This window comes from Durio zibethinus, chromosome 13 (genome assembly GCF_047325235.1).
Source record: "Durio zibethinus cultivar Kanyao isolate XHJ-2024 chromosome 13, ASM4732523v1, whole genome shotgun sequence".
NCBI classification, from domain to species: Eukaryota; Viridiplantae; Streptophyta; class Magnoliopsida; order Malvales; family Malvaceae; genus Durio; species Durio zibethinus.
In genome coordinates, this window is record NC_143174.1 from 24,639,546 (window position 1) to 24,667,292 (window position 27,747).

Sequence of the window (27,747 nt, forward strand, 5' to 3'; positions counted from 1 at the left end):
TATCTATTTATTTTTGGTTAATTATTTGATAAATATGTATTTTTTAAAAATTTAATTATTAAAAAAATAGGTATACTAATAATTTGCTATTTTTCTCGGCTATGTTTAATTGGAGGTATAATTTTTTTATTTTAAAAGAACATAAATTAGTTGAATTTTGTATCAATAAACAATATATGTTTATACTTCTTTCAACTATTTAGATTTCGTCTTGTCAATAAATTTATATAATTTTTTTTGTAAAATTTATAATTTTTGAAGAACATTTGTTGCATTTTTAAATAAACCTAACCCCCTATTTAATTTAATTATTTAGATCTTTTAAACTAATTTGCATTTTCAATATAAAGGAATTAAATCTGCCTTTTAACTATAGTATAGGGATTAATTTTACAATTTGATTTATTTTTTGAGGACAGTTATAAATGAATTTCGATGAAAAGGGCCTAAAAAGTTAGATAAGGGTTTGACTATCCTTGATCATTTAATTATAGTAAAAGTTGGGGTCCTGATGAGTTGATGCATAGACTTTTGTTTAACAGATTGCATTACTATTAAGGAGACCTTGAGTTAGACGTCAACATGAAATAGAATTTTACCGTGTTTTTTGGTTATGCTTAATGAATGGTTTATGGTCACGCAAATCATTTTCAAACTAAAAAATTATTTGCTATGCATGGGCGTTAGAATATATAATTTATTTTTATTCAATTATTGATTTCGTTATGATAATAGCTATTTATATTTTTGTTAAATATTTGATAAATATGCATCTTTTAAAATTTTATTTCTAAGGAAGAAAAATAGGTATATTAATAATTTGCTATTTTTTTTTGCTATGTTTAATTGAAGGTATAATTTTTTATTTTAAAAGAATAAAAATTAGTTGAGTTTTTTAATCTATAAACAGTATATGTTTATACCTCTTTCAATTATTTAAATTTCGTCTTATTTGTATAAATTTTTTTTTATAATTCTAGTAGAATTTTATAAAATTTATCATTTTTGAAAAATATTTGTTGCATTTTTTAATAAACCCAACCCTATTAAATTTAATTATTTAGATCTTTTAAACTAATTTGAATTTTCAATATAGAGGGATTAAATCTGTATTTTAACTACTGTATAGGGATTAATTATACAATTTGATTTTTTTTTAAAAAATAGGTATAAATGAATTTCCATAAAAATGGCCTAAAAGTCAGAGAGAGATTTGAAAACGGTTAATGATATAAATGGTCCCTCAATTATAATAAAATATTTAATTTGGTATTTAAATTTTAAAAATATTTTAATATAATATCTAAATAATTAATTTGTTAGTTAATATGGTACTTAAAAAGTTATTTGTGTATCTCATGCAATTATTTGGAATTAGTTATGTTTAAGCTATCGTAACGGTTTTGGGGTAGCCCGACGAATTTGGTAACGAAAATAAAAAAAGAAAAAAAAAACGAAGTCGCCACCAATCTTTTTTAGCTAGGTGCGATTGTCACGGACCTAAGCGGGAGTTTTGAATCCCACATCAAACATAATAGGAGGGTCACTGGGGTATAAAAGGGTTCACACCATCTCTTCCTTGTGAGGCGCATTTTGTAGGATAAAATCGTGAGGCCAGGGGGATCAGAGCGGACAATACCTCACAAGGGTGTGAATCGTGGCAGGTAGGCTGATCTGGGACGTCGGAAGGGTGAATGCCCGGGTCCCGGAGTCGCGCGAGTTCGGAGCTTAAGTCTCGACCCGTGACAAGTGGTATCAGAGCCAGCCCTAAACCGTTCGATCCACGCCGAGCGCCTCGAGGGAGGTAGGCAGGGTGGCCGGCCTCCGTGACGAGGGCGTCATGAGGTTGGGTGCGGGAAAATGTCACGGACCTAAGGGGGAGTCCTGAATCCCACATCGAACATAATAGGAGGGTCACTGGGGTATAAAAGGGTTCACACCATCTCTTCCTTGTGAGGCGCCTTTTGTAGGATAAAACCGTGAGGCCAGGGGGGCCAGAGCGGACAATACCTTACAAGGGTGTGAATCGTGGCAGGTAGGCTGATCTGGGACGTCGGAAGGGTGAATGCCCGGGTCCCGGAGTCGCGCGAGTTCGGAGCTTAAGTCTCGACCCGTGACACGATTAGCTATATATTAAAATATATCCTTTTAATGAAATCTTAAAATTAATTAAAATTTATTAAAAGGATAATTTTAGGGTCTACGTAACAGTTTAGGTTCGAGAGTCCATTACGTGTGAGGAAGGATTAGTACCCCCATAGCGTCCGTTTAAAACGATACCAATTAACTATGTATTATCCTTTGATTTTGATAAAAAAAATCTCATTTTCGATGTTTGAAAAATAATTTTCTTGGTATTTTCATTTATTGAAAATTGGTTTTTAATTTTTTTAATTTTAAAAAAATTATTCGAGAAAAATAAATTTGAACATTTTTATTAAAATAATTCTTAAAATATTTCAGTACATTAGTAACATTAGAAGAATTTTTTTTTACTTAGAGATTTTTTAGGCATCATTTCTGGAAATACTTTAGAATCTCATCTTTGAAGGTCCAAATTTACTTTTCTATATTTTTATTTTTTATTTTTCATTTTTTAAATTTTTTATATTTTCAATTTTCTATCAGCATACTAAGCAAAACCTTTATTAATAAATTTTTTTGGTTTGCCAACCTTGCTAGGTTATTGTCAAATTTCATATCAAAGTTAAATATTTCCACAACTAAAGGAAGAAATTATTGCCCATTGTAGCTTTTCTACCTATCAAGTTGGGGTCAGGATGAGCTGTGTCCAGACTTTTGTTTAACATACTGCATTATTATCTAGGAGACCTTGACTTAGGCGTCAACCATGAAATAAGAACCATAAATCGGTCTACACGCCATCTTCAAGAGAAGACGGTGGATTCTCGTACCCTCTCTTCCTTGTAAGATATGAACTTGGTATGGTAATAGTCAAATATAAATAAAGAATTATCACTTTTATATTATTTATCATGTTTTTTGGTTTTGCTTAATGAATGACTTATGATCTATGAATAGATTTTTATTTGGCGATAATTGACACAAATCATTTCCAAATTAGAAAATCATTCACCATGCAAGGGAGTTAGAATATATAATTTATTTTTATTTAATTATTGATTTCGTTATGATAATATCTTTTTATTTTTGGTTAATTATTTGATAAATATGCATTTTTAAAAAAATTTAATTATTAAAAAAATAGGCATACTAATAATTTGCTATTTTTCTCGGCTATGTTTAATTGGAGGTATAATTTTTTTATTTTAAAAGAACATAAATTAGTTGAATTTTGTATCAATAAACAATATATGTTTATACTTCTTTCAACTATTTAGATTTCGTCTTGTCAATAAATTTATATAATTTTTTTTGTAAAATTTATAATTTTTGAAGAACATTTGTTGCATTTTTAAATAAACCTAACCCCCTATTTAATTTAATTATTTAGATCTTTTAAACTAATTTGCATTTTCAATATAAAGGAATTAAATCTGCCTTTTAACTATAGTATAGGGATTAATTTTACAATTTGATTTATTTTTTGAGGACAGTTATAAATGAATTTCGATGAAAAGGGCCTAAAAAGTTAGATAAGAGTTTGACTATCCTTGATCATTTAATTATAGTAAAATATTTAATATGATATTTAAATTTTAAAATATTTAATATGAGATATAAATTATGAATTTATTAATTAATATTATACGTGAATGATTGTTTGTGTATCACATGTCATTATTTAGAGTCAATCACATTAAGAGTAAGTATTGTATTAATTAATAAATTCATAATTTAGATATTACTTTAAAGATTTTTAAAATTTAAATATTGCATTAAATATTATACTACAATAAAATATTATTCATATTATTAACCTGTTTGAAAATGAAGATATAAATTTGGTACGGTATTAGTCAAATAAAAACAAAGTTATCTCTGTTATACTGTTTGCCGTGATTTTTGGTTTTGCTTGATTGATGAATGGTTTATGATCTATCAAGAGCAGTGTATACCACCTACAATCACTGTATACAATTAATTAATTATATTTTAGTATTGTGTAAAATTCATAAAAAAAATTTATGTGAAGCCCACTTTTTAAATGATTTTAATTTTTATACAATTTTTTATTATGATTGATTAATTAAAGTATTGTAAGCGTTAATTGACATAAATCATTTTCAAACTAAAAAATTACCCACTATGTAATTGGAGTTAGATTATATAATTTATTTTTATTTAATTATTGATTTCATTATGTAATATCCATTTTTTTGTTAAATATTTGATAAATATGTATGTTTTAAAATGTAATTACTAAGGAAGAGAAATAGGTATGCCAATAATGTGCTATTTTTTATTGAGTTTGAAGGTATTTATTAATTTTAAAATAATATAAACTAGGTGAGTTTTTGCTTTAATAAAAATTATATGTATATATTTCTTTCAACAATTTAAATTCCGTCTTTTCAATAAGTTTGTATAATATTTTTAATTTTTTGTAAAATTTATAATTTTAATAGAATTTTGTAAATTTTATAATTTTTGAAGAATATTTGTTGTGTTTTTTAATAAATCTAACCCTCCTATTTAATTTATTATAGTTTAGATATTTTAAACTAAATTGCACGAAATTATTTAATTTAATTTCTCAGCGATCAATAATCAATTATTGTAGCTTTCGTAATTTTACAAAACAAAATATTACTAAACCAAACTTTTTTAGCAACAGAAGACATGAACAATGTATTCATACTTAAAAATCATCAAGGCATAAGGCTACGTTCTTCTTCTGATCAAGATGAACAGTTCTAAAGGATTGTCCGAAATAAAAAAGTGGCAAATGTTGATGCGTTGCTCAATAAAATAAAAGCCAAGCTGGTCGCTAATATGGATTTATGTACAAAAAAATGTGCCAGCAATTCCAATTAACACAATTGCTTAAGAAACCAAAAAGCTCACATAAAATAAATATTTGTCCACCAAACCATTTTCTTCCTCACCATCTGAGGTATTTTGTACCGCTTGGGATGAACCAGTTTCGACCCAATTCACGCTATACTTTATTATTTTCCACAGATTAGGACGTTATTGGGATTGAAATTTATTTATTTATTTTTTTGAAATTAAATGTTTTCATTTATCAATGTTTCAATTGTAAATTTTGTATTGACTCCTATATCCTCTTACAATCTCATCTATCCAACAAATATTGAATTTTATTTTGGTATTGTAAATTTGTTATTGTTACTTTGGTTAATGCCATACTCTTTCTGTCTGAAAATAGTTGTCCTTTTTTTTCAAATTAACTTAATTTTGATATTTGTTTAATAAAATTATAAAATTAAAATTTTTTTAAAATAAATTTTGAAAATTTTGAATTTTAAAATTTTCAAAACATATTTATTAAAATTTTAATTTAATATAATATTTTCAGAATAAAGATCAAGGTTAAATTATTTTGACAAAAAATCAATAGAGAATAATTATTTTGAGAACGAGAGAATATTAGTAATAGGTAAAGAATAATTTGATGTTATAGTGTGTTCAATAGTTTGGTAAATATTCATAAAAATGAGAAAAGTATTTTCTACTACTATTATTATTTTGCCTAACTAGGTTATTGTCAAATTCCATATATATTCCACGACTACATGTCAATGAGAAAATTCTCCCAATTATAACGTCATAAGGTGGAAATTGCAATTGTCATGATCAGTTGATGTCTTTATCGAAAAGACCTTGGCTTAGGCTTAAACCATGAAATCGACCCTCCGACTTAAAATTTGGATACATTTCATTTCTATTGAGTTTAAATGGTATATTTAACGTTTCTTTGCATTTATTTTAGTATTTATTATCATATGCCTTGCATGTAAATATTTTTAAATAATAAGTATATAAAATAAAATTACATATTGTACAAATAACTGAAATTAATAATTTGTATATTAATTAAAATTTACATCAACAAGTAAAGTTTGTACCATGTGTAAAATATATTAGATTAACATAAATTTTATTACCTGCGATGTTAATGTAAAATTAAAACTATAAAACTAAGGCAAGTCAATGTAAATTTCAATTATTTTTCTAACCAAGCACATCAATAAATAACACTAAGCAAAGCCTTTATTTAGTTTTTTTTTTTTTTTTTGGGTTTGCCAGCCTTATAGGTTATTGTCAAATTTCACATCAATATTAAATATTTCCACAACTAAGAGGAGAAATTAGGGCGCATTGTAGCTTTTCTACCTATCAAGTTGGGGTCATGATGAATTGATGCATAGACTTTTGTTTAACAGATTGCATTACTATTTAGGAGACTTTGAGTTAGACGTCAACATGAAATAGAATTTTACCGTGTTTTTTGGTTATGCTTAATGAATGGTTTATGGTCTATCAATGGACCTGTGATTTGAAATCAACTTATGCAAATCATTTCAAATTAAAAAATTTTTGCTATGCAAGGAAGTTAAGATATATAATTTATTTTTTATTCAATTATTGATTTTGTTATGATAATATCTATTTATATTCTTGTTAAATATTTGATAAATATGCATATTTTAAAATTTTATTACTAAGGAAAAAAATAGGTATATTAATAATTTGTTATTTTTCTTGGCTATGTTTAATTGAAGGTTTAATTTTTTATTTTAAAAGAATATAAATCAATTGAGTTTTTTAATCTATAAACAGTATATGTTTATACCTCTTTCAATTATTGAAATTTCGTCTTATTTGTATAATTTTTCTTTTGAAAAATTTATAATTCTAGTAGAATTTTATAAAATTTATAATTTTTGAAGAATATTTGTTGCATTTTTTTAATAAACCCAACCCTCTTATTAAATTTAATTATTTAGATCTTTTAAACTAATTTGCATTTTCAATATAAGGGGATTAAATCTGCGTGTTAACTACGGTATAAAGATTAATTATACAATTTGACTTTTTTTTAAAACAATTATAAATGACTTTCGGTGAAAGGAGCCTAAAAGCTAGAGAGAGATTTGACAAGAGTTAATGTTATGAATGGTATTTCAATTATAGTAAAGTATTTAATTTGATACTTAAATTTTAAAAATATTTAATATAATACTTAAATAATAAATTTTTTAGCTAATATGATATTTAAAAAATTATTTATGTATTTCATGACATTATTTGAAATTAATCAAATTAGATGTAATTATCATATCAATTAATAAATTTATAATTTAAATATAATATTAAAAAATTTTAAAATTTAAGTATCATATTAAATATTTTATTATAATTTAAACATCATTCATACTATAAACCCGTTTGAAAATGAAGATATAATTTTGGTATGACATTAGTCAAATAAAAACAAAAAGTTATTTCTGTTACACTATTTGTCGTGTTTTTTGGTTTTGCTTGATAAATGGTTTATGGTCTATCAAGAGGGGAGTATATTACTTATAATTATTATAATATAATTAATCAATTATAATTTAATATTATGTAAGATTCATAAAAAAAAAATTATGTGAAGCTCACGCTTTTAAGAAATGATTTTTTTATAATTAGTTAATTATAGTATTATAAATATTAACTGATACAAATAATTTCGAAACTAAAAAGTTACCCACTATGTAATGGGAGTTAGATTATATAATTTATTTTTATTTAATTATTGATTTCATTATGTAATATCCATTTATTTTTTGTTAAATATTTGATAAATATATATATTTTTAAAAAATAATTTAATTATTAAGGAAGAGAAATAGGTATACTAATGATGTGCTATTTTTTTCTCCGATACTAGTTTGAAGGTATCTTTTAATTTTAAAATAATATAAACTAAGTGAGTTTTTGCTTTAATAAAAATTATATGTATAATATAATTTAGATTCTGTCTTTTCAATAAGTTGTATAATATTCTTAATTTTTTTGTAAAATTTATAATTTTAATAGAATTTCGTAAATTTTATAATTTCTGAAGAATATTTGTTGATTTTTTGTTATAAATCCAACCCTTCTATTTAATTTATTATAGTTTAGATATTTTAAACTAAAATTCACGAACTTATTTAATTTAATTTATCGGCTGTCAATAATTAATTATTGCAGAAACAGAGATGCATTCCGGTGTAACTTTCATAGTTTACAAAGCCAAAAATCACCAAACCAAACGTTTTGAGTAACAGAAGACATAAACAGCATATTCATACCAACGTAAAACCACCAAGGCATAAGGTTAAGTTCTTCGTCTGTTCAAGATGGACAGTTTTAAAAGATTGTCCGAAATTTTTTTTTTAAAAAAAGTGGCAATTGCTGATGCAGTGCTCAATGAAATAAAATCATACTCGTCGCCAGTATGGATTTATGTAAGAGTGCACCCTTACATGCTCGTGGCAGCGATTTCCATTAACACAGTTGCATAAGAAATCAAAAAGCTCACATAAAAGAAATACTTGTCCAGCAAACCATTTTCTTTCTCATCGTCAGAGCCGTTTCGTACTGTGTGGGATGAATCAGTTTTGGTGCAATCTCCAATATAATTTATTTTCAAAAATTTTTCAACGATTATCATATATATTCTTGTTAATTTGAAACAATGTCTCCCATTGACTAAGATTTCAACTTAACCAGACATATTTCAAAATGATTCATTCAATTTAATTTATTACAAAAGGATGCTAATAAATTCGAGACACAGTGCCATAACAATGTACAGTTCTGATATTGTCACATAAGAAAGAGAATCGATCGGACAGTTTATCTTTGCATTTTTTTTCTTTTTTACTTTTTTTTTTAAAATTTTGGGAATGCACAAATCTCTTGTTAATTTCATATTAAGTTTTTTTTTTCTTGTTTTATAAATGGGTTTTCCTTTGTTCTCTTTTTTAACTGTTATTTGATATTTTTCTTCCGCTTGTGGATCTTATTATTTGTTTTTGTTTCTATATAAATCTCTCTATCAATATAATGAATAAAAATTTGAGACTTCTTCATATATATAAAAGTCTCAGTTTTAACAATATTGTGAGAACAATATTATCTGATTAGCACCTACAGATTTGGAGTATGATTATTAATTTATTATCCTATACATGTGTTAAACTCCATAACCAGGGCTTTCCCCATTACCCAACCTTTTTAATTAACTCAAAACAAAGTGATCAATAAAGTTATTCTATTACCAACGAAATCTTTTGTTTTCATAAAATATTTTTAACAGTTTTAAATTTTTTATGAAAATTTCGTCCGAAATGATATTTTCCGAGGGAAATATGATCATTTTTAACAAATTTTTTTATTACCAAAATTTTGTTCCTTTTAGTGAGATAATTGCTGAATTATAATTAAAAAAATATAAATGAAACGCTTTTGATAAGTATATAGTAAATTGTTATAATAATTTATTATATTGTATAGTTTTTTTTTTTTTTTTGTATTTAAGATTTAAATCTTGAAATATAGAGTCCACTACTTTACTAAGAAATAAAATTATTATTGGCTATATTATATAGTTATCTAAAATTTAATGTGTGGGGATGAAATTCTTCTTACTTTGATTGCCTACTATTCCGGTAACTTAGCTACTGGGGATGTAAATTTTTGATCATTAGAAATTGCATCTGTTTTATTGTTTTTATTTATGTTTCTTGGCATCCAATTGGTATGTTGCATTATAAATTCATCACTGCATCTTGGCCTAAAGATGTTAACTAAGTTTGTTCCATGGTACATATCAGAATATCATATTGTTTCATGCTGCAGAATCTACAAACTTAATTCATTTGCTATGATATATATGTATATATATATATTATATGCGAGTTTACATTTTTATGGTGAAAATAATGTTTTAAACAGAATTTTCCATGGCTGGAGAGGCACTTGATTCTGGATTAAATGGATAGTCTTTTTCGGGCTAAACGGGTATTTTGGTGGGCAATGTTGGTTGTTGGGTTTGATTGGGTCAGTTGGGGTTACAGTCATCTGTCACGTTGTTAGTTGGTGCTGGAATATAATGTTTCTTGATCAAACATATCCAGTATGATGTAGTTTTGCCCTTCTAGTGGTGTTTAATGACGTCTTGGATGTATTATGTACACATGTTTGCCTTTTAGTTACTATGGAATCCTTTATGACAAACCACTAGGTCAAGAGTCATTAACAAAGAGAAAAGTTGAACAACTGAACATGGCTTGGCTACATATTTCCGCAATGGAATCGTTTAGGAAGAATATTGTCTACCACAAAATAGTAGCAGGAATTGATGCCTGCTTCTATATGATAGAACCATGCTCTTCTCCAATAAGGATTAATGTACAGCACACTGGCAATACCCAGTAGCACCATAAAGTAAGACACAAGAAAACTTACATAAAAGATATACATGTCAATTGAACCGTTGTCATTTGAAGCCTTTGGCATTGATGATGATGGTCCATCCGAGCAGTTGTTTGGCAGCGGTGCGCCACAAAGAAAAGGATTTCCCAGGTAGCTACTTTCCTCAAATGTTGCAAATTGCGCAGTCCTTTCAGGAGTTTTTCCAGATAAATTGTTGTATGCCACACTGAAAAAAGACAAGAAATTTAACCCCACAAGTTGAGATGGGATTTTCCCGCTGAAGTTGTTGTGAGAAAGATCGAGACTCTCAATTTGCCTGAGTTCAGAAATTGTTGGTAGGATTGGTCCTGTCAAACTGTTGAAAGACACATTCAAAATGCGGACATTTTGGATGTTTTTTACTTGGGGGGGAAGCTCACCAGTCAAATTGTTGCAAGAGATATCAATTCCAGACAGATAAGTGAGGACTCTTCCCTTGTAAGAGTAGGATATGTTTTTTGTTGTGAACTCTATTGGGTCTTCAGTGGAGAAAGAACTGGGAGCTTGTGCAACAGCAGCGACATGGCAAGGAGGAATTGTACCAGAAAGATGGTTATTTGAAAGACTAATCAATCTTAAGTGGCTCAACTTGCATAACTGAACCGGAATCTCACCTTCAAAGTGGTTGTTATTTAGGAGAAGATAACTCAACTGAGAAAGACTACCAATCCAATTTGGAATGTTTCCAGTTAAGTGGTTATGGCTGAGATCTAATGTCACCAAGAAAGTGTTGTTACGAAACGCATTTATGAGTGGCCCTTGTAGCTTGTTTCTTGATAAATGGACTTGACTGCTCCGTAAGCGGCTGAAGCAAGATGGCAGATTCCCAGAGATATTGTTCACTGAAAGATCCAGAAGTTTAAGGTTGAGCTGGCAAAACTCCTCCGGGATTGGACCTTCAAGATTATTTTTTGCCATGACAATTTCTTTCAAACTTGACATATTCCCCATCCATCTAGGTATCCCACCAAAAAGTTTGTTATTGCTAACATCCAATGTTGTCAAAAAGGAGCAATTAGACAAACAATCTGGGATCCTTCTATAGAAGTGATTCCCATCCAATCTCAACTCGCTCAAGTTTGTCAAGTTAAAATTTGAAGGGAACATCTGGCCTTGCAATCTGTTGTTTGATAATATAAAAAAACTTAATGAGGAGCAACCCATGGCCAAGTGCTCCGGTACTCCACCAGTCAAGTTATTGTTAGACAAGTCCAAGGTTTGTATGGAATTCATATCACCGATAGAATCTGGAATGCTATCACCAAAATGATTTTTTGACATGTTAAGAAAACTTAATGATGGTAGTTTTGCTCCAATTTCTACTGGAATGCTACCATTGAAGAAATTGTTGGAGATATCAAACTCTGATAAACCCAAATGTGGAGCTAACGGTAGCAGAAGAGGTCCCGATAGAGAGCTATTGCTTAGAATTAACGTCTCTAATTTTGTGTTGTTTTCCAATAACCAAATTGGGAACTTCTCTACCTTGAAATAGATGTTAGAGAGATCAACAGAGACCAAGTCTTGTTGATGATAGAGGAATCGAGGAAATGATCCAGCATCTCCACAACAAGACATGCTGATCTCATTCAGTTGGAATGTTGGGGCCAAAAAATGCATCTCGGTTTCAGCATATATGGTATTGTTGTCTGCAAAGATGGACTGGAGTTTTGAAAGGTTGAACAGGGGTCCTAATGAGCTTGGGATTTCAAAGTAATTGTTTGAAAGACTCAACGTTCCGAGGGATTTTAGACTCCTAAGGGCAGATATATCTCCAGAAAATTGATTGGATGAGAGATCTAATCTTTCAAGGGATGTTAAACTTTTAAGGGTAGATATACTTCCAGAAAACTGATTGGAGGAGAGATCCAAATTTTCAAGGAATGTGAGGTTGGAGAAGCACTCGGGTAAGTTGCCTTTTAGATTATTGCCACTAACATCCAAGTTTTGGAGATTTCTCATTTCACAAAAACCTGCAAAGGTACCATTATAATTATATCAAATAAAAAAAGAGGGTGCTATGCATACACTAGAAGAAAAAATAAATAAAAACAAATAAGTAGTCTCTCCATCATTTTGGATATTATCACTTATCGACTTTTCACGAAATTTAGAGAGATAAAAAGAAACAGAAGTAATATATTGGTGTTTGTTTAGTAGTTAGTAGTTTTCGATATATACTTGTTAAGTAGTTACGATGAAGGGTAATATTTGAAGATCAGTAACATTTTGTTTGAGAAAAATTTTCAAATGAGTATAGGACAAAGGGAGTACTTAAAATAAAAGTAAGGTATATTTGAAACAAATAGAAAGCAGAAAACAAGAGAGGGCAAATATCAATCTCAACCTTGGGTCTGTATGGTGCCATTGAGTCCACAATCGCTTAATTTCAGAATCTTGAGAGAAGGCATTACTCCAATTTTTTCTATAAAGTTGTTTTCCAAGGAAGTGTCCTGTATGACCAAGGTTTCCAAATTCTTCAAATGTAGTGGACCTATTTAAAAAAAAAACACAAAAACATATATTTTAACTGAAAAAAAATGATATCTTATATGTATACAATTAATAATATACTCACATCCTGACATAAATTACAACTTTAACAATTATATAAAAATAAATAGTTATTTTAACTCTTAAGTCAATTAATGAAGGTGCCGTTTTAAATTTAGAAAAAAGAATTAAAAATATATATCAACAAGCTTATAAAAGGAATTCAAATAAATATTGTTAATGATAATAAACAAAACGGTCGATGACTTAGAATTAACAATTTTCCTTTTTTTTCTTGATAAATATATAATTATTAAACTGTTTTTCTTTTTCTTTTGTATTAATTACTAATTTAATTAGAATTATATGATTGATAGATTCATTACAAAATTCTTGTTATTTTAAATATATGTAATGCTTATTTGAATGGCTAGGGTAAGGGACATCCAAAATATAAAAAAAAACTATATGTAACTATAAATTTAAAAGATCCAATTTATCATGTAAATTGAGTCTGCCGTTGATATCACAATCAAACATTTGCAATTTTTGAAAAGAAGTTGCCATTTTAATATCTTGAATAAAGTTGGAAAGGAAAGATGAATATTTTAATACCAAGTTTTTTAAACTTGTCAAATTCTGCAATTCAATTTAATAATAGTTAAGAATTATTTTATGAAAGACATAATTACAAATAACAACTAAGAAAATGATACTACTACTTAATACGTGAAAAACTGAAAGATTTAATTTACCTTGTAAGTTGAGGCAATCATTGAGCTCACAACTGAACACGTACAAATTTTTAAGAGCAATCAACATTTCAATATCTTGAATGAAATAGGAAGAGAGAGATGAGTTTTCTAAAACTAACTCTTCCAAACTTGTCAAAATTTGCCATTCTGATCCATGAAAGATAGGAATTATGTTATGATAATTACAAATGACAACCAATAAAATGGTACTAGAAAATAAGTCTTAGTATAGTATATGTATATGAGCTGAAGGATCTGGCCAGTGGCTCATGTTTCTTTTTTGGGAGCATATTACTTATCATAATTATAATACAATTAAATAATCATAATTTAGAATTATGGGAGAACTATTAAAATTTTATATGTAACCCACACATATTAGTGAACCTTTTCATAATTTTTATTGTAATTAGATAATTGTAATGGGTGGGGAATATAAAATTTTGATATAAGAATTCTAATTTTTTATTGAAATCCAAAATTAATTAATTTTTTTGTTATTTTAAAATATTTTTCATATAATTTTATACTTTTTTATATTTTTCAAATAATATATTCTATTGTCAACAAAAATAATTTTAACAAAATTAAACAATAATTTAAAAATAAAGAAAGTAAATGGAATTAAAATGAAATAAAATAAAAAATTGATAGTTTGGGTAAAAAAGAGTTTTGAATAGTTAGAAGTAATAAAGAAAAGAATAAAAGTGATATAATTCATTAATAACAGTTATCTACCTTTCAAATAAAAAAATTAATAGAAAAAACATATTAATCAACATAAGAAAAACAAATTAAAAAACATACTCCTCTTTTTTTTTCAAATTAAATCTCCATATTTTTTTTTGGATTGTCTCAAAATTGTTTTTATTTCCTTTTGACACCTTCAATTCTTGTTTAAAAATTTTTCATATTATTTTTTTTTACATTTTAGATTTTAAATCTATTATTTATCAGTGTAGACACCCAATTGGGTCCGGGCCCAGATCAATTGGGCCTGGCCCAAACGGGTAAGGCCCAATTCAATCCTGTATTTTTTTTTTCTTTTCTTCTTTTGTATTTTATGTATTTTATTATTATTATTATTATGTATATATTTATTTATTTTTTTTATTAGATTAGATTTATATGTATATAGTTATATATTTATTATTATTATTATTTTTTTTTTTTTGTAATATATACTTGGGTTTATCTTATTTTATTATTATTATTATTATTATTATTATTTTTAATTATCTGTTCTGATTTTTCCTGATTATCAGATATATATATATATATATTTTTAAATATCTTTTGATTTATCTGATTATTATCTAGTATTTTTTTATTTTTGATTTTGGAGGGCTAAGATTGAAGCTGAAGACTCCCACTCTGGAGGGGAATTCAATCAGAAGAGTCCAATTGGATTCAAAGACTGAATTCCCGTCCAAAGAGGAATTGGGATTGATCAGAAACTCCTGATCAATCCCTATAAAAGGGACCCCCCTGGAACAGTCAAGAACACACAAAAAAACAGTAAGCTAGAGCTACTGATTTGAGAAGCAAAGGCGTAGGGAAGAGTATAGAAGGCTAGGAAAAGGTTTAGGAGAGTTCCAGAAATTATCAGAAATTTTTTGGGGATTTTTTCGAATTTTTTTCTGGGAATTTCTGGAAAATTCCAGTTTCCGGTTGAATTTTCCGGCCAACCTTGAAGTTTCCGGCGAAAATTCCGGCCAACATTGAAGTTTCCGGCGACCTGCCCAGTTTCCGACGAAGAATCCCAGAAACCGGCGAGTTTCCGGCCAAATTCCGGCGAAAAAACCCAGATTCCGGCGAAAATTTCCAGAATCCGGTGAATCTTCAACCGGAGTTCTTCGGTTTTTTAGAGAGAAGGGAGAGAAAAGGGAAGGAAGAGAGAGAGGGGAGAGGAGCGTTCTGCCGAAAAACGAAGGGGATTGCCTTTTATACCCTCCCAAAACGACGTCGTTTTGGCTTTAAGTTAATCAGAGGATCCGCGCGTTTTGCCGAACCCGACCCGACCCGAGCGTCGACCCGATTCTGACCCGCGCGTGCCCAGCCCCCTCCGAGCCGAGCCGAGCCGAGCCGGTCTTCCCGAGCCGCTTCTCCGAGCCGTTTTCTCTTCCTTGAGCCGAGCCGAGCCGAGCCACGATCCGAGCCGCTCCAGGTTTTTTTTTTTTTTTTTTTTTTCTTTTTTTTTTTATTTGACTTTGATTTTGATCTTGATTTTTTTTTCTTTTTTCTTTAATTAATCCGACGACGGAGCCTCTACAAGTAAAAACAGTAGTTTTTCTTGCATACTCCTGAGGTGAGAGAATTTTCTCAATTTTCTGCTAAAAGTATTAGAGTCAATTGAGAATAATTTTCGATAATTAATTACTGGGCTGATTTTGATTTTTTTTTTCTTTAATTAATCCGACGACGGAGCCTCTGCAAGTGAAACAGTAGTTTTTCTTGCATACTCTTGAGGTGAGGGAATTTTCTCAATTTTCTGCTAAAAGTATTAGAGTTAATTGAGAATAATTTCCAATAATTAATTGGATGATTTTGATTTTTCTTTAATTAATCCGACGACGGAGCCTCTGCAAGTGAAACAGTAGTTTTTCTTGCATACTCCTGAGGTGAGGGAATTTTCTCAATTTTTTGCTAAAAGTATTAGAGTCAATTGAGAATCATTTCCAACAACTAATTACTTGGTAAAATTTTAAGGCTTTTGGATAACACAAATTTAAGCTGGTACCATCTTTTGATGGGCGTTGTGAGGGTGCTATAACCTTCCTCACACGTAACCGAACTCCCGAACTCTGTTCTGGTTAAGCAGACCCGAACATATTCTTTTGGGGACCCTTAAACTTAGGTGTTCCCTAAAAGGGTAGATTCTTTAGGTGGCCAATCGCACCTAGATAAAAAAGATTGGTGGCGACTCCCTTAAGTCAATGTCTAGCGATAGATCCCCGGATCTAGACGTTATGACAGCTTGGCGACTCCACTGGGGACCTTGAGAGTCAGGCCAGCAAATAATTTGTGTTATCCAAAAGCCTAATAAAATTGAACCTTTTTGTATATATGTGTATTATTCATTCATGTTTTATTTACCTTGTTAATTATGTTATTCATGTGCATGTGCATAACATGAGCTCTACACCCGAGCTCCGTCCCTCTAGGAGGGAGTAAAGTACCTATTGCTTTCGTGAGGTCTAATGCCTCCGCAGTGGCTAGCGAAATACTCCCACTCAAATTGAACCTTTTCCGCTTGTAGCCTGTAATGGGTGAGGATTAGGGTGCCTTACTAGTCTGTGATGGACAAGGATGTAAGGAACAATTTGAGGACCTTTAGACTCTGACTTTAAAACCACATGTAGTGAACCTTAAGAGTGCCTAACCCTAGGATAGAGCCCTTTCTACCCAATGATAGATATACCCTGAAATTAGGATACAAAAAGGGTGTTTATCTAATCATTTTGATTGCTTAACTTTGTGTATTATTTTTTGTAACACTATGCATCAGCATCACTTTCATTTCATCCATGAAACTAACATTGTTGTTTGTCTGATTGTATGCATTTGCATTACTTTCATGATCATGTTTTAACACAATCATTTGCATTCATTTCATACTAGATTTCATTCAAAAAATGTACATTTCATTGTGTATCAAAGCATCATATATAAGGCATAGCATAACATTTCTAATCATAAGTATGGTACTCAAGATCCAAGGATAGCTCCGTCTAGCGAGAACCCTGCTCATCCATACAACACAAGATCCAGAGCAAGGCAAATGGAGGAAGAAAGTTCTCATAGATTTGAAAAGCTAGAAAAAGCTCAGGAGAAGATTGAAAATGAACTAAGCAAGATTCTGGAGGCTCTTAATAACATGAATAAAGGAAAAGGAGTTGCAGAAAATACAAGCCAGCAAGTTCCCCCATTACAAGAAGTGGTTGATCCTTTGTACCCTCCAGGTTTTGGCCCACCTCAGGCTCAGTCTGCTCAAGAGGTCCCGCCACAACACTTTGCATATCCTGGAATGCCATCATCCTTCAACCCGGGGCAGTATAATAGCTATGTAAATCCTGTCTTCGCTGAAAAGGCAGCAGAACCAATTCCTGATCTAGATGATTTAAAAGAAAAAGGGAAGGAAAAGATGAGAGTGGAAGCTGAAGAAAGTTCTAAGATTAGCATGCTAGAGCAAAGGCTAAGAGCTGTGGAAGGATTTAGCTTTTATGGGTCAGTAGATGCTGCTGGGCTCTGCCTAGTCCCTGATGTGGTTATTCCCTATAAGTTCAAAGTACCAAAATTTGAAAAATATGATGGTACCAAGTGCCCCAAAACCCACATCACCATGTATTGCAGGAAGATGGCAGCTCATGCTCATGATGAAAAACTCTTGATGCATGTTTTCCAAGACAGTCTTACTGGCTCTGCCGCCAGATGGTATGTTCAGTTGGATAGGACTCGTATTCGCTCTTGGAGTGATATGGCACATGACTTCATCAGTCAATATCGACACATTATCGATTTGGCTCCTGATCGTTTATCTTTACAAAATCTGGAAAAAAAGTCAAACGAGTCTTTTAAAGAGTACGCCCAGAGATGGAGAGATATAGCTTCACAGGTACAACCTCCTCTGACAGAAAAAGAGACCACAGTGCTGTTTGTTAGCACTTTGAAACCTCCCTATTATGAAAAGATGATAGGGAATGCAACAAAGAATTTTGCTGACATGGTGATCTCTGGAGAAATTATTGAAAGTGCCATAAAAAATGGCAAGTTGAAAGGAGGAGAAACCAAGAAGGTATCAGAAAAGAAAGAAGCTGAAGCTCAAGCTGTGAGCTTTGATAGACAACAATTCAGGGGTTATCAATCCTATCCATCCCAAGGCTACTCTCCATACTATCCCGCTGTGAATAATGCCTCATCCTACCCATACCAGCTAGCCCCACAACCATCTTATTCATCCACTTATCGCCTTAACATTCAAGCTCCTGTAAAAACCCAAATCCGCCCTACTAACCCAGCCAGTGGCTCGCGAGAACAACGGACCGCTCGAGAAAAACCTGTATTTGATCCAATCCCTATGACTTATACAGAGTTATATCGAGAACTCTATAATAGCCACTTGATTGCCTCCAGCTATGTGGAACCTCTTAAACCACCCTATCCAAAGTGGTATGATCCTACAGCCCACTGCGACTACCACTATGGAATTACTGGCCATTCTACTGAAAATTGCACTGCTTTAAAGTATAAGGTGCAACGGTTGATCAATGATAGAATGGTAAGTTTTGATCAGGGAAAAGCAACAACGCCCAATGTTAGCGTTCTGAGTGAAAGTCAAGAACAGAAAGGGGCTGAAGAGTCACAATGAATTGAGGGGCAAGATGTCAATGGGGATTTCTTCACCTGATCATATAGGGGGCTAATTTTTAACGGAGATAAAGCGGGTTGAAGGTTTTTTTTTTCATTTTAGGATTTCTTTTCAAATAATGTTAGATTTCTTTTTGCAATATGACTTCACTTGTTATCATTTTAATAAAGGCAAGTCAATGCATTTCATTACATTTTTCTCTTTCACTTGATCATTATTCCATGCCTTGTTACCTTTCATAACTTCACATTCCCATTCCCAAATTTCAGATGATGAATATTTAGACAATGATAACAGTAATTCTGAGATTTAATTTTGAGAACTCATCCACATTTAATATGAGAAGATGATTTGAGCAAGAAGTAAGGTAAAGAGATATGTCTTGAAGATATGTAATCTTTCATACAAGTTCATGAGCTTTGTTTAATAAATGATGTTCAAGAAAGGTATTCACAAGTGAGATGAAAAATGGCCATCTTTCTTTTACCATTGGAAAAACCATTTATTGCTACCCCTTTGAGCCAATCACGATTTTTTTTTTCTTGAAGAACCCCAACCAAGGATCACCCTCTACACTGGAGGGTAAATTTTGAAAAAAAAAAAAAAAAAAAAAAAAAACACCACGAAAGGTCTCAAAGATGGAAAGAAAAAAAAAAAGCAAAAGAAAAATAAATGCCACACTAACTGGGGGCAAAGTAATGAGAATCTTTTGTGTGAGAAAAGAAAAAATAATGAAATGATGTGGGGCAAAATGCCAAGTTGTATCAAATGATCCTTTGGTTTTGAACCTTTGTAATACATGTTTTGAGCCTATTATATCCATTTTTTTATGACCCTTCACCTTGGCCTACATTACAACCTTGAAAAGTCCATTTGGATCAAGTGTGAATACTCAACTTGAATGGTCATATGTGGAGCAAAGACATGCTCATGATGAAGCACTGGAATCATGCTACAGTGCTCTAAAATTGGATGTATAGAAGATATCAACAATGGATGAAAAATGAGAAAAAAAAGACGATGATAAAAAAAAAAAAAAAACAAAAAAAAGGAAAAAAAAAAAAGAAAAGAAATGAGAAAATGAAGAAAGAGATTCAAATTGAAAACCTGAAAGGGTGATCTTGGTAAAAAAAAAAAAAAAAAGATCCAGGTCAAATGGCTCACATGAATGGAAGATCAAAGACATTTGAAGATCCCTCAAAGACTGGGGCAAAGTTCGCAAAGCTCAAGTTGACTTTAACAGTAAATGGAATGAGTTTTTGAAAAAGAATCCTAGATTAATGTTGAGAATTGTCTGAATATTCATCATTTGGACATACCATCCATCCCAATGACATGTATCCAATTTGTTTCCTTTTTCATTTGCTTTGTACTAAAACAGATCTTCATTGATTATCTTCACCATAATTCACCTTGTGTTCTCTCATTGTTACACCTCTAGAATGAATTGAGAAAATGCTTGATTGCATTGTATTTGCCAAGAATTGAAATGATAGTAAATGAATGAATATGTGCTTAAAAGGGTCTTGCATTCATTTGAAAAGAAATCTAAGGTGATGAAGAAATGGTAGAGACCTAAAAGAGATGATTTGAAAAGATATATGATGTGATGGGGCAAATCTTGAAAAGCGATACAACCAAGTGATGAGTACAAGGATGAATTGGTCGAATGGTGGGAACAATCAGTGGACAGAGTTTATTTTGGAATGGTTGATGCTGAGACAAGGACCCAGTGATGGTGGATGAAATTTGTTTTGAAATTTGCTAGTGCTGAGAAATTCATGGAATGATGGTCAAGGGATGATCGATTGATGAAGCTTATTCCAAAGTATTGAGAAACTGAACAAGGAAGAATGTGAGTGGAAAAGATAAATTGAGAGCTACACTGGTTCGATCTTAGAAGAGCAGTGTAATTGGATCCTGGAAGAATCAAAGGGCTTGACACCCAAGAAAAAAAGAGCTTGAGAAACTTGAGTACCATACATTGAATAGGAATTAATTGGTTAACATTTGCATAGCATGCATTGAAATTCATATGCATTTGCACAGCATACACTACTTTCAGGAGAATATAGTGTATAAATTCAAGAAGCAGGGGTGTTCCAACATCCCACATGGAGAAGACAAATATGAAGATATTTTGCAAAACTGAAAAAAGAGAAAGCTTGTCAGGTAAGTTCCTAATCCTTGAAATAGGATGTCTTTTGGTATCAGGATCGATTTATAAGACCTTTGGGCATAATCTCCTGGAATCCCTTCAAACACAACTTTCAACTCCTTTGGACATGATTGTCAAGGAGCAATTTACTTTTTCAAGTTCGTTGCCTCTGTTGAGAGGAGCAATTTATTTTTCCAAAGTCGTGGTGCCTCTGTTGAGAGGAGCAATTTACTTTTCAAAGTCGTGGTGCCTCTGTTGAGAGGAGCAATTTATCTTTCCAAAGTGGTGGTACCTCTGTTGAGAGGAGCAATTTACTTTCCAAAGTTCGTTGCCTCTGTTTAGAGGAGCAATTTATTTTTCCAAAGTCGTGGTACCTCTGTTTAGAGGAGCAATTTACTTTTCAAAGTCGTGGTGCCTCTGTTGAGAGGAGCAATTTATTTTTCCAAAGTCGTGGTGCCTCTGTTGAGAGGAGCAATTTACTTTTCAAAGTCGTGGTGCCTCTGTTGAGAGGAGCAATTTATTTTTCCAAAGTCGTGGTGCCTCTGTTGAGAGGAGCAATTTATTTTTCCAAAGTCGTGGTGCCTCTGTTTAGAGGAGCAATTTACTTTCAAAAGTCGTTGAGTCTCTGTTTAGAGGAGCTTCGGCAAAAAAAAAAAAAACAAAAAAAAAAAACAAAAAAAAACAAAAAAAAAAACAAAAAAACAAAAAAAAAAAAACAAAAAAAAAACAAAAATTTTTAAAAAAAAATCAAAAAATCAAAAAATAAAAATGTTGAGTTGAATTTTGATTGGGTGTCTACGTCTTTGCACAATTTCTGTTTCACAGAAAACGTGCGAAGAGGGGCAGCTGTAGACACCCAATTGGGTCCGGGCCCAAATCAATTGGGCCTGGCCCAAACGGGTAAGGCCCAATTCAATCCTGTATTTTTTTTTTTCTTTTCTTCTTTTGTATTTTATGTATTTTATTATTATTATTATTATGTATATATTTATTTATTTTTTTTATTAGATTAGATTTATATGTATATAGTTATATATTTATTATTATTATTATTAATTTTTTTTTTTTTTGTAATATATACTTGGGTTTATCTTATTTTATTATTATTATTATTATTATTATTATTTTTAATTATCTGTTCTGATTTTTCCTGATTATCAGATATATATATATATATTTTTAAATATCTTTTGATTTATCTGATTATTATCTAGTATTTTTTTATTTTTGATTTTGGAGGGCTAAGATTGAAGCTGAAGACTCCCACTCTGGAGGGGAATTCAATCAGAAGAGTCCAATTGGATTCAAAGACTGAATTCCCGTCCAAAGAGGAATTGGGATTGATCAGAAACTCCTGATCAATCCCTATAAAAGGGACCCCCCTGGAACAGTCAAGAACACACAAAAAAACAGTAAGCTAGAGCTACTGATTTGAGAAGCAAAGGCGTAGGGAAGAGTATAGAAGGCTAGGAAAAGGTTTAGGAGAGTTCCAGAAATTATCAGAAATTTTTTGGGGATTTTTTCGAATTTTTTTCTGGGAATTTCTGGAAAATTCCAGTTTCCGGTTGAATTTTCCGGCCAACCTTGAAGTTTCCGACGAAAATTCCGGCCAACATTGAAGTTTCCGGCGACCTGCCCAGTTTCCGACGAAGAATCCCAGAAACCGGCGAGTTTCCGGCCAAATTCCGACGAAAAAACCCAGATTCCGGCGAAAATTTCCAGAATCCGGTGAATCTTCAACTGGAGTTCTTCGGTTTTTTAGAGAGAAGGGAGAGAAAAGGGAAGGAAGAGAGAGAGGGGAGAGGAGCGTTCTGCCGAAAAACGAAGGGGATTGCCTTTTATACCCTCCCAAAACGACGTCGTTTTGGCTTTAAGTTAATCAGAGGATCCGCGCGTTTTGCCGAACCCGACCCGACCCGAGCGTCGACCCGATTCTGACCCGCGCGTGCCCAGCCCCCTCCGAGCCGAGCCGAGCCGAGCCGGTCTTCCCGAGCAGCTTCTCCGAGCCGTTTTCTCTTCCTTGAGCCGAGCCGAGCCGAGCCACGATCCGAGCCGCTCCAGGTTTTTTTTTTTTTTTTTTTTTTTTTTTTTTTTTTTATTTGACTTTGATTTTGATCTTGATTTTTTTTTCTTTTTTCTTTAATTAATCCGACGACGGAGCCTCTACAAGTAAAAACAGTAGTTTTTCTTGCATACTCCTGAGGTGAGGGAATTTTCTCAATTTTCTGCTAAAAGTATTAGAGTCAATTGAGAATAATTTTCGATAATTAATTACTGGGCTGATTTTGATTTTTTTTTTCTTTAATTAATCCGACGACGGAGCCTCTGCAAGTGAAACAGTAGTTTTTCTTGCATACTCTTGAGGTGAGGGAATTTTCTCAATTTTCTGCTAAAAGTATTAGAGTTAATTGAGAATAATTTCCAATAATTAATTGGATGATTTTGATTTTTCTTTAATTAATCCGACGACGGAGCCTCTGCAAGTGAAACAGTAGTTTTTCTTGCATACTCCTGAGGTGAGGGAATTTTCTCAATTTTCTGCTAAAAGTATTAGAGTCAATTGAGAATCATTTCCAACAACTAATTACTTGGTAAAATTTTAAGGCTTTTGGATAACACAAATTTAAGCTGGTACCATCTTTTGATGGGCGTTGTGAGGGTGCTATAACCTTCCTCACACGTAACCGAACTCCCGAACTCTGTTCTGGTTAAGCAGACCCGAACATATTCTTTTGGGGACCCTTAAACTTAGGTGTTCCCTAAAAGGGTAGATTCTTTAGGTGGCCAATCGCACCTAGATAAAAAAGATTGGTGGCGACTCCCTTAAGTCAATGTCTAGCGATAAATCCCCGGATCTAGACGTTATGACAATCAGTATTGTAAAAAAAGTTAAGAAATACTATTAAAATAATAATAATAATTTTATTTGGCTCATATAAAAAATAAAAAATAAGAAAATAAATTTGGAAATGGGGTGGCATGGTGGTAAAAGGTATTTAATTCAAGTAGGAAACAGATAAAAAGTAAAATAAATGTTTGACCAGTGCCTTTCCTTGGTTAAACAAGAGTAGGTAATAATAGTAATTATAAAAGCAAAGCATTGCATATAATCGTCATAACTTACGAGTAGTTAATGTTCCATAAAAACTAAAACCATAAAATGAAAGAGTCTTCAACGACGGGAACAAGTCCAATGATTGCGGTGGAAGGCTACAAGCTGCAAGTGAAGGAATTATTTCAAGATGGAATACAAAAAAGTTAGTAATACAGTTAAATCTTCCTGTATGATTTGTAAATACATATATTATAAATCTTTAAACACACAAACTTAAACCAAAATGTACTTTCCTGAAAAAGTAAATGTAATCTTTTAATTCAAAACACAGAAAGGCCTAATATTGCGTTGCAGTCAATTTAAATTTGCTTTTAATTTTTTCAATAAAAAATAATCAAACAAAATCGTGAGTTTTTATTTTTGTATAGCCAAAATTTCATTAACAATCAGTGTTAGAGAAGTACAATATTGTCTAGCAAAAATGTACATATACAAGAGCAGTTTAATATTAATATATAATTTATTAACATTACTAATTATTCACTGAAATAAAAAGATTATCTAAATTGAAAAAAGGGCAAAAGTTTCGGTCAGTTTGAATTTTAATTTCTTAATGTATTTAGAGGAGAATTAGTTCAAACATGCATGACCAAATTGATAAAGACACTATTTTTTTAGCGATACCTCTGGTGCCATTGGGGTCATTGCAAGATATAAAGAGGTTCTCCAAGTTGCTCAAAGCATCTAACCCTGAGGAAAAATGTAATCAAATTAAAATAAAATGTAATATTCTGACATCTAGACTTTAAAAGCATATATTTATGTATTATATAATAATAGGATATCATTCAATAACTTTAGAGAGAGAATAGAAAGAGAGGGAGTAATTTTACCTCTAAGATCTATTGATCCCTCTAAGTTGTTGCCTCCAAAAGACAAAGACTTTAGATTTGAAAGTCTACCAAGGGATGATAATAGGCTACAGCTGAAGAGATTCCATCTCAAATCAGCACTTCTAGATTGATCAACCTTAGTTTCGTTTCATTATCTATATAAAAATAATTTTACATAATTAATTTTATTATTTTTAATTTTTAATCTTAAAATCTTGAAAACTCTTTCTTGAAGAGTACAAATTTTTCCGCTGACATATATAGATCAGTTTGTGAACATATAAATTATACATTTCCTAACAAATTGTATTAAATACCTTGGGATGGAACAAAGTCATTTACTTCATTATTTCGCATATCCAACTCCACTAAATTGCTCAAAGCATTTAATTCTGAAAATAGAATTACAAAGAAAACTAGTAATTAATAAATCATGCATATAAAAACCAAACATATATTTTAAACCATATTTACCTTTAATATGTATTGGCCCTTCCAATTTGTTAAATCCTATATATAAAGACTTTAAATTTGAGAGTGCAGCAAGGGAGGAGAATATACTGTTGTTGAAGAGATTTTCACTTAAACCAAGCACCTCAAGTTTGATCAACTTCAATTGTCCTTTCTATAAAAGATCAGTAACGTGATTTCATCTCCAAAAGAATATTTCAATTATACTCTTTATATATTTACTACTCAAATTTTTTATATGTTTGAAAAACAAATATATAATGCTAGTTAATTATATATGTTGACTTACACTTTGGAATAAAGATCCCAGACTTTCAATTTGATTTTGGCCTAAATACAACTCATTTAAATTCATCAAACTATTCAATTTTGTTCAAATCCAACCAAATATATATCAGTCCAATTATTCCTTTTAAAAGCATGAGATTTCAAATTAAAACAACCTTACCAAGCAAATCAACCATTCCTTTTATTCCACAATTCTGCAAAAGCAAAAATTTTAAAGATGTAAAATCGTCTAGATCTGATAAGATGTTGTTTCATAGTACGTTGTCATGTAAATCCAGAGTCTTTAACTTGTTCAGTTTTGATAACCTCTTCATACCTGCTACCAATAATATTGCAAAATCTTAGTATATAATCACTATTACACACACACACACACATAAAAATAGTTACAAAACAAAAGTTATTTACTTCAACCTAATTTATATAAAACATAATATTAACTTTACCATTTGCAGGATTTGACCCTGTGAATTGGTTTTTTGCTAAATTTAAAGACTTGAGTGATGAAAGTTCACTTATGGATGCTAAAATGTTATCATTGAATTGATTAACACTTAAGTCAAGGATCTCTAGTTTGTCTAGTTTCGATGACAGCCTTTCAAAACCTACAAGGAAAAATATAGAATTTAGATATAAACTAAACAAGTAATAAAAATAAATTTTAAAATGCAAAAATTTATTAAAGTTGCAGTTAATAAGGTGAACATCAATGAACCTTCATTGCCAACACAACCAATTATGGAATTGCCACCGAAATAAAGACTCTTCAATTCCTCAAAGGGAAGAAACAAAGAGGCATTGAGATACCAATGATCTTTTTCAATCCAATCATACTCTCCATAATAACTATGAACTAAACCACGATAGACTTCTGTAGTTGTAAGATTAAGGAAGAGTCGGATCACTCGTCCAGTAGAGTTGTTGCACTCAACCCTTTTCCATTGACAACAATCCAAACTCTGTTTTCCCTCTTCCACCCAATAATTCTTTACATCTGTAATATGAGTAAAGAAAGGTTTCAGTTGCAAGAGAGCAATTTTCTCTTGCTCCCAGCACCCTTCACATTCACAACACCTTCCTAATAGGAACGCTACCAGAACCACCGATAACCATTTCCACTCCATCTCAGTTAATTAATGCACACTCTCAGATCACTTATATTATCTCTGTCGCTATGCATTTGGCATCACTACAACCCTGGGGTTTATATACTAGAAAGTCACTTGAAAGGATATAGACTTATTTCTCAAAACTTTATTGAAAAGGGCCCATTTAATTTTGACACACTTGTCAAATTTCATAGCTCCGAGAAAATACTTTCTATGAGGTTTTTTGCAAATCTTCTTCGTGGAAAAGTAAGCAGAAACTCTAAAAGTAACAAACACTTCATATAAATTAAAAAATCATTAATGTCTTATAATAACACTGTCAACAAAAATTAATGCTCACTTTTTTTTTCCATTCCTAAATCCTAATTAAAGCTTTTGTTGTGCTTTTTTATTTTAACTTTTTATCTTAATTTACAAAAAATTATAATGATAAAAATCATTTTTTTTTCATTTTTTAACTCTAACAAGCAAAGTATGAAAAGAAAATTGCATTTTTCTTTCAATTTTTTCATTTGTCTAACCAGGCACATCAAAAGAAAAAATATATATTTTTCATCTTTTCACTTCTCTTTTCTTCTAATTTTTTATCCTTTCAAATTTGTATCGCTATACGAACAAAGCCTTAATTTAGTAATTTTTTTTTCTTGCCGACCTTGCTAGGGTTGTTATCAAATACCATATCAATATTAAATATTTCCACATCTAAAGGGAGAAATTATGGCCCATTGTAGCTTTTCTACCTATCAAGTCGGGGAGGTG

General features: G+C 30.9%; 2 protein-coding genes and 1 pseudogene across 7 annotated transcripts in view; 1 reads left to right on the forward strand and 2 right to left on the reverse strand.

The window, feature by feature from the left end:
• Window positions 1–27,747, forward strand: part of LOC111303325 (uncharacterized) — a 98,516-nt gene that overhangs the window by 18,573 nt on the left and 52,196 nt on the right. The window lies entirely within an intron of this gene.
• LOC111303314 (cuscuta receptor 1-like) lies at window positions 10,180–26,055 on the reverse strand (annotated as a pseudogene). The gene is made up of 9 exons (XR_016326912.1): window positions 26,040–26,055; window positions 25,438–25,512; window positions 25,121–25,275; window positions 24,912–24,977; window positions 24,297–24,389; window positions 13,766–13,793; window positions 13,647–13,678; window positions 12,746–12,892; window positions 10,180–12,371 (listed from the first exon to the last, which is right to left on the reverse strand). The product of XR_016326912.1 is annotated as a cuscuta receptor 1-like (transcript).
• On the reverse strand, window positions 25,139–27,217 carry LOC149515461 (putative receptor-like protein 8). Of its 4 annotated transcripts, none has more exons than XM_089742205.1 (5): window positions 26,595–27,216; window positions 26,326–26,484; window positions 26,040–26,195; window positions 25,438–25,745; window positions 25,202–25,275 (listed from the first exon to the last, which is right to left on the reverse strand). In XM_089742205.1, the coding sequence occupies exons 1-3, from the start codon at window positions 27,001–27,003 to the stop codon at window positions 26,131–26,133; spliced, it is 633 nt and encodes a 210-aa protein (XP_089598331.1). In that variant the 5' UTR covers window positions 27,004–27,216; the 3' UTR covers window positions 25,202–25,275; window positions 25,438–25,745; window positions 26,040–26,130. The 4 variants fall into 4 exon arrangements, with proteins under 4 accessions (XP_089598330.1, XP_089598331.1, XP_089598329.1 ...); XM_089742206.1 differs by having other exon boundaries at window positions 25,214–25,275; window positions 25,438–25,512; window positions 26,595–27,217; XM_089742204.1 differs by having other exon boundaries at window positions 25,139–25,212; window positions 25,438–26,195.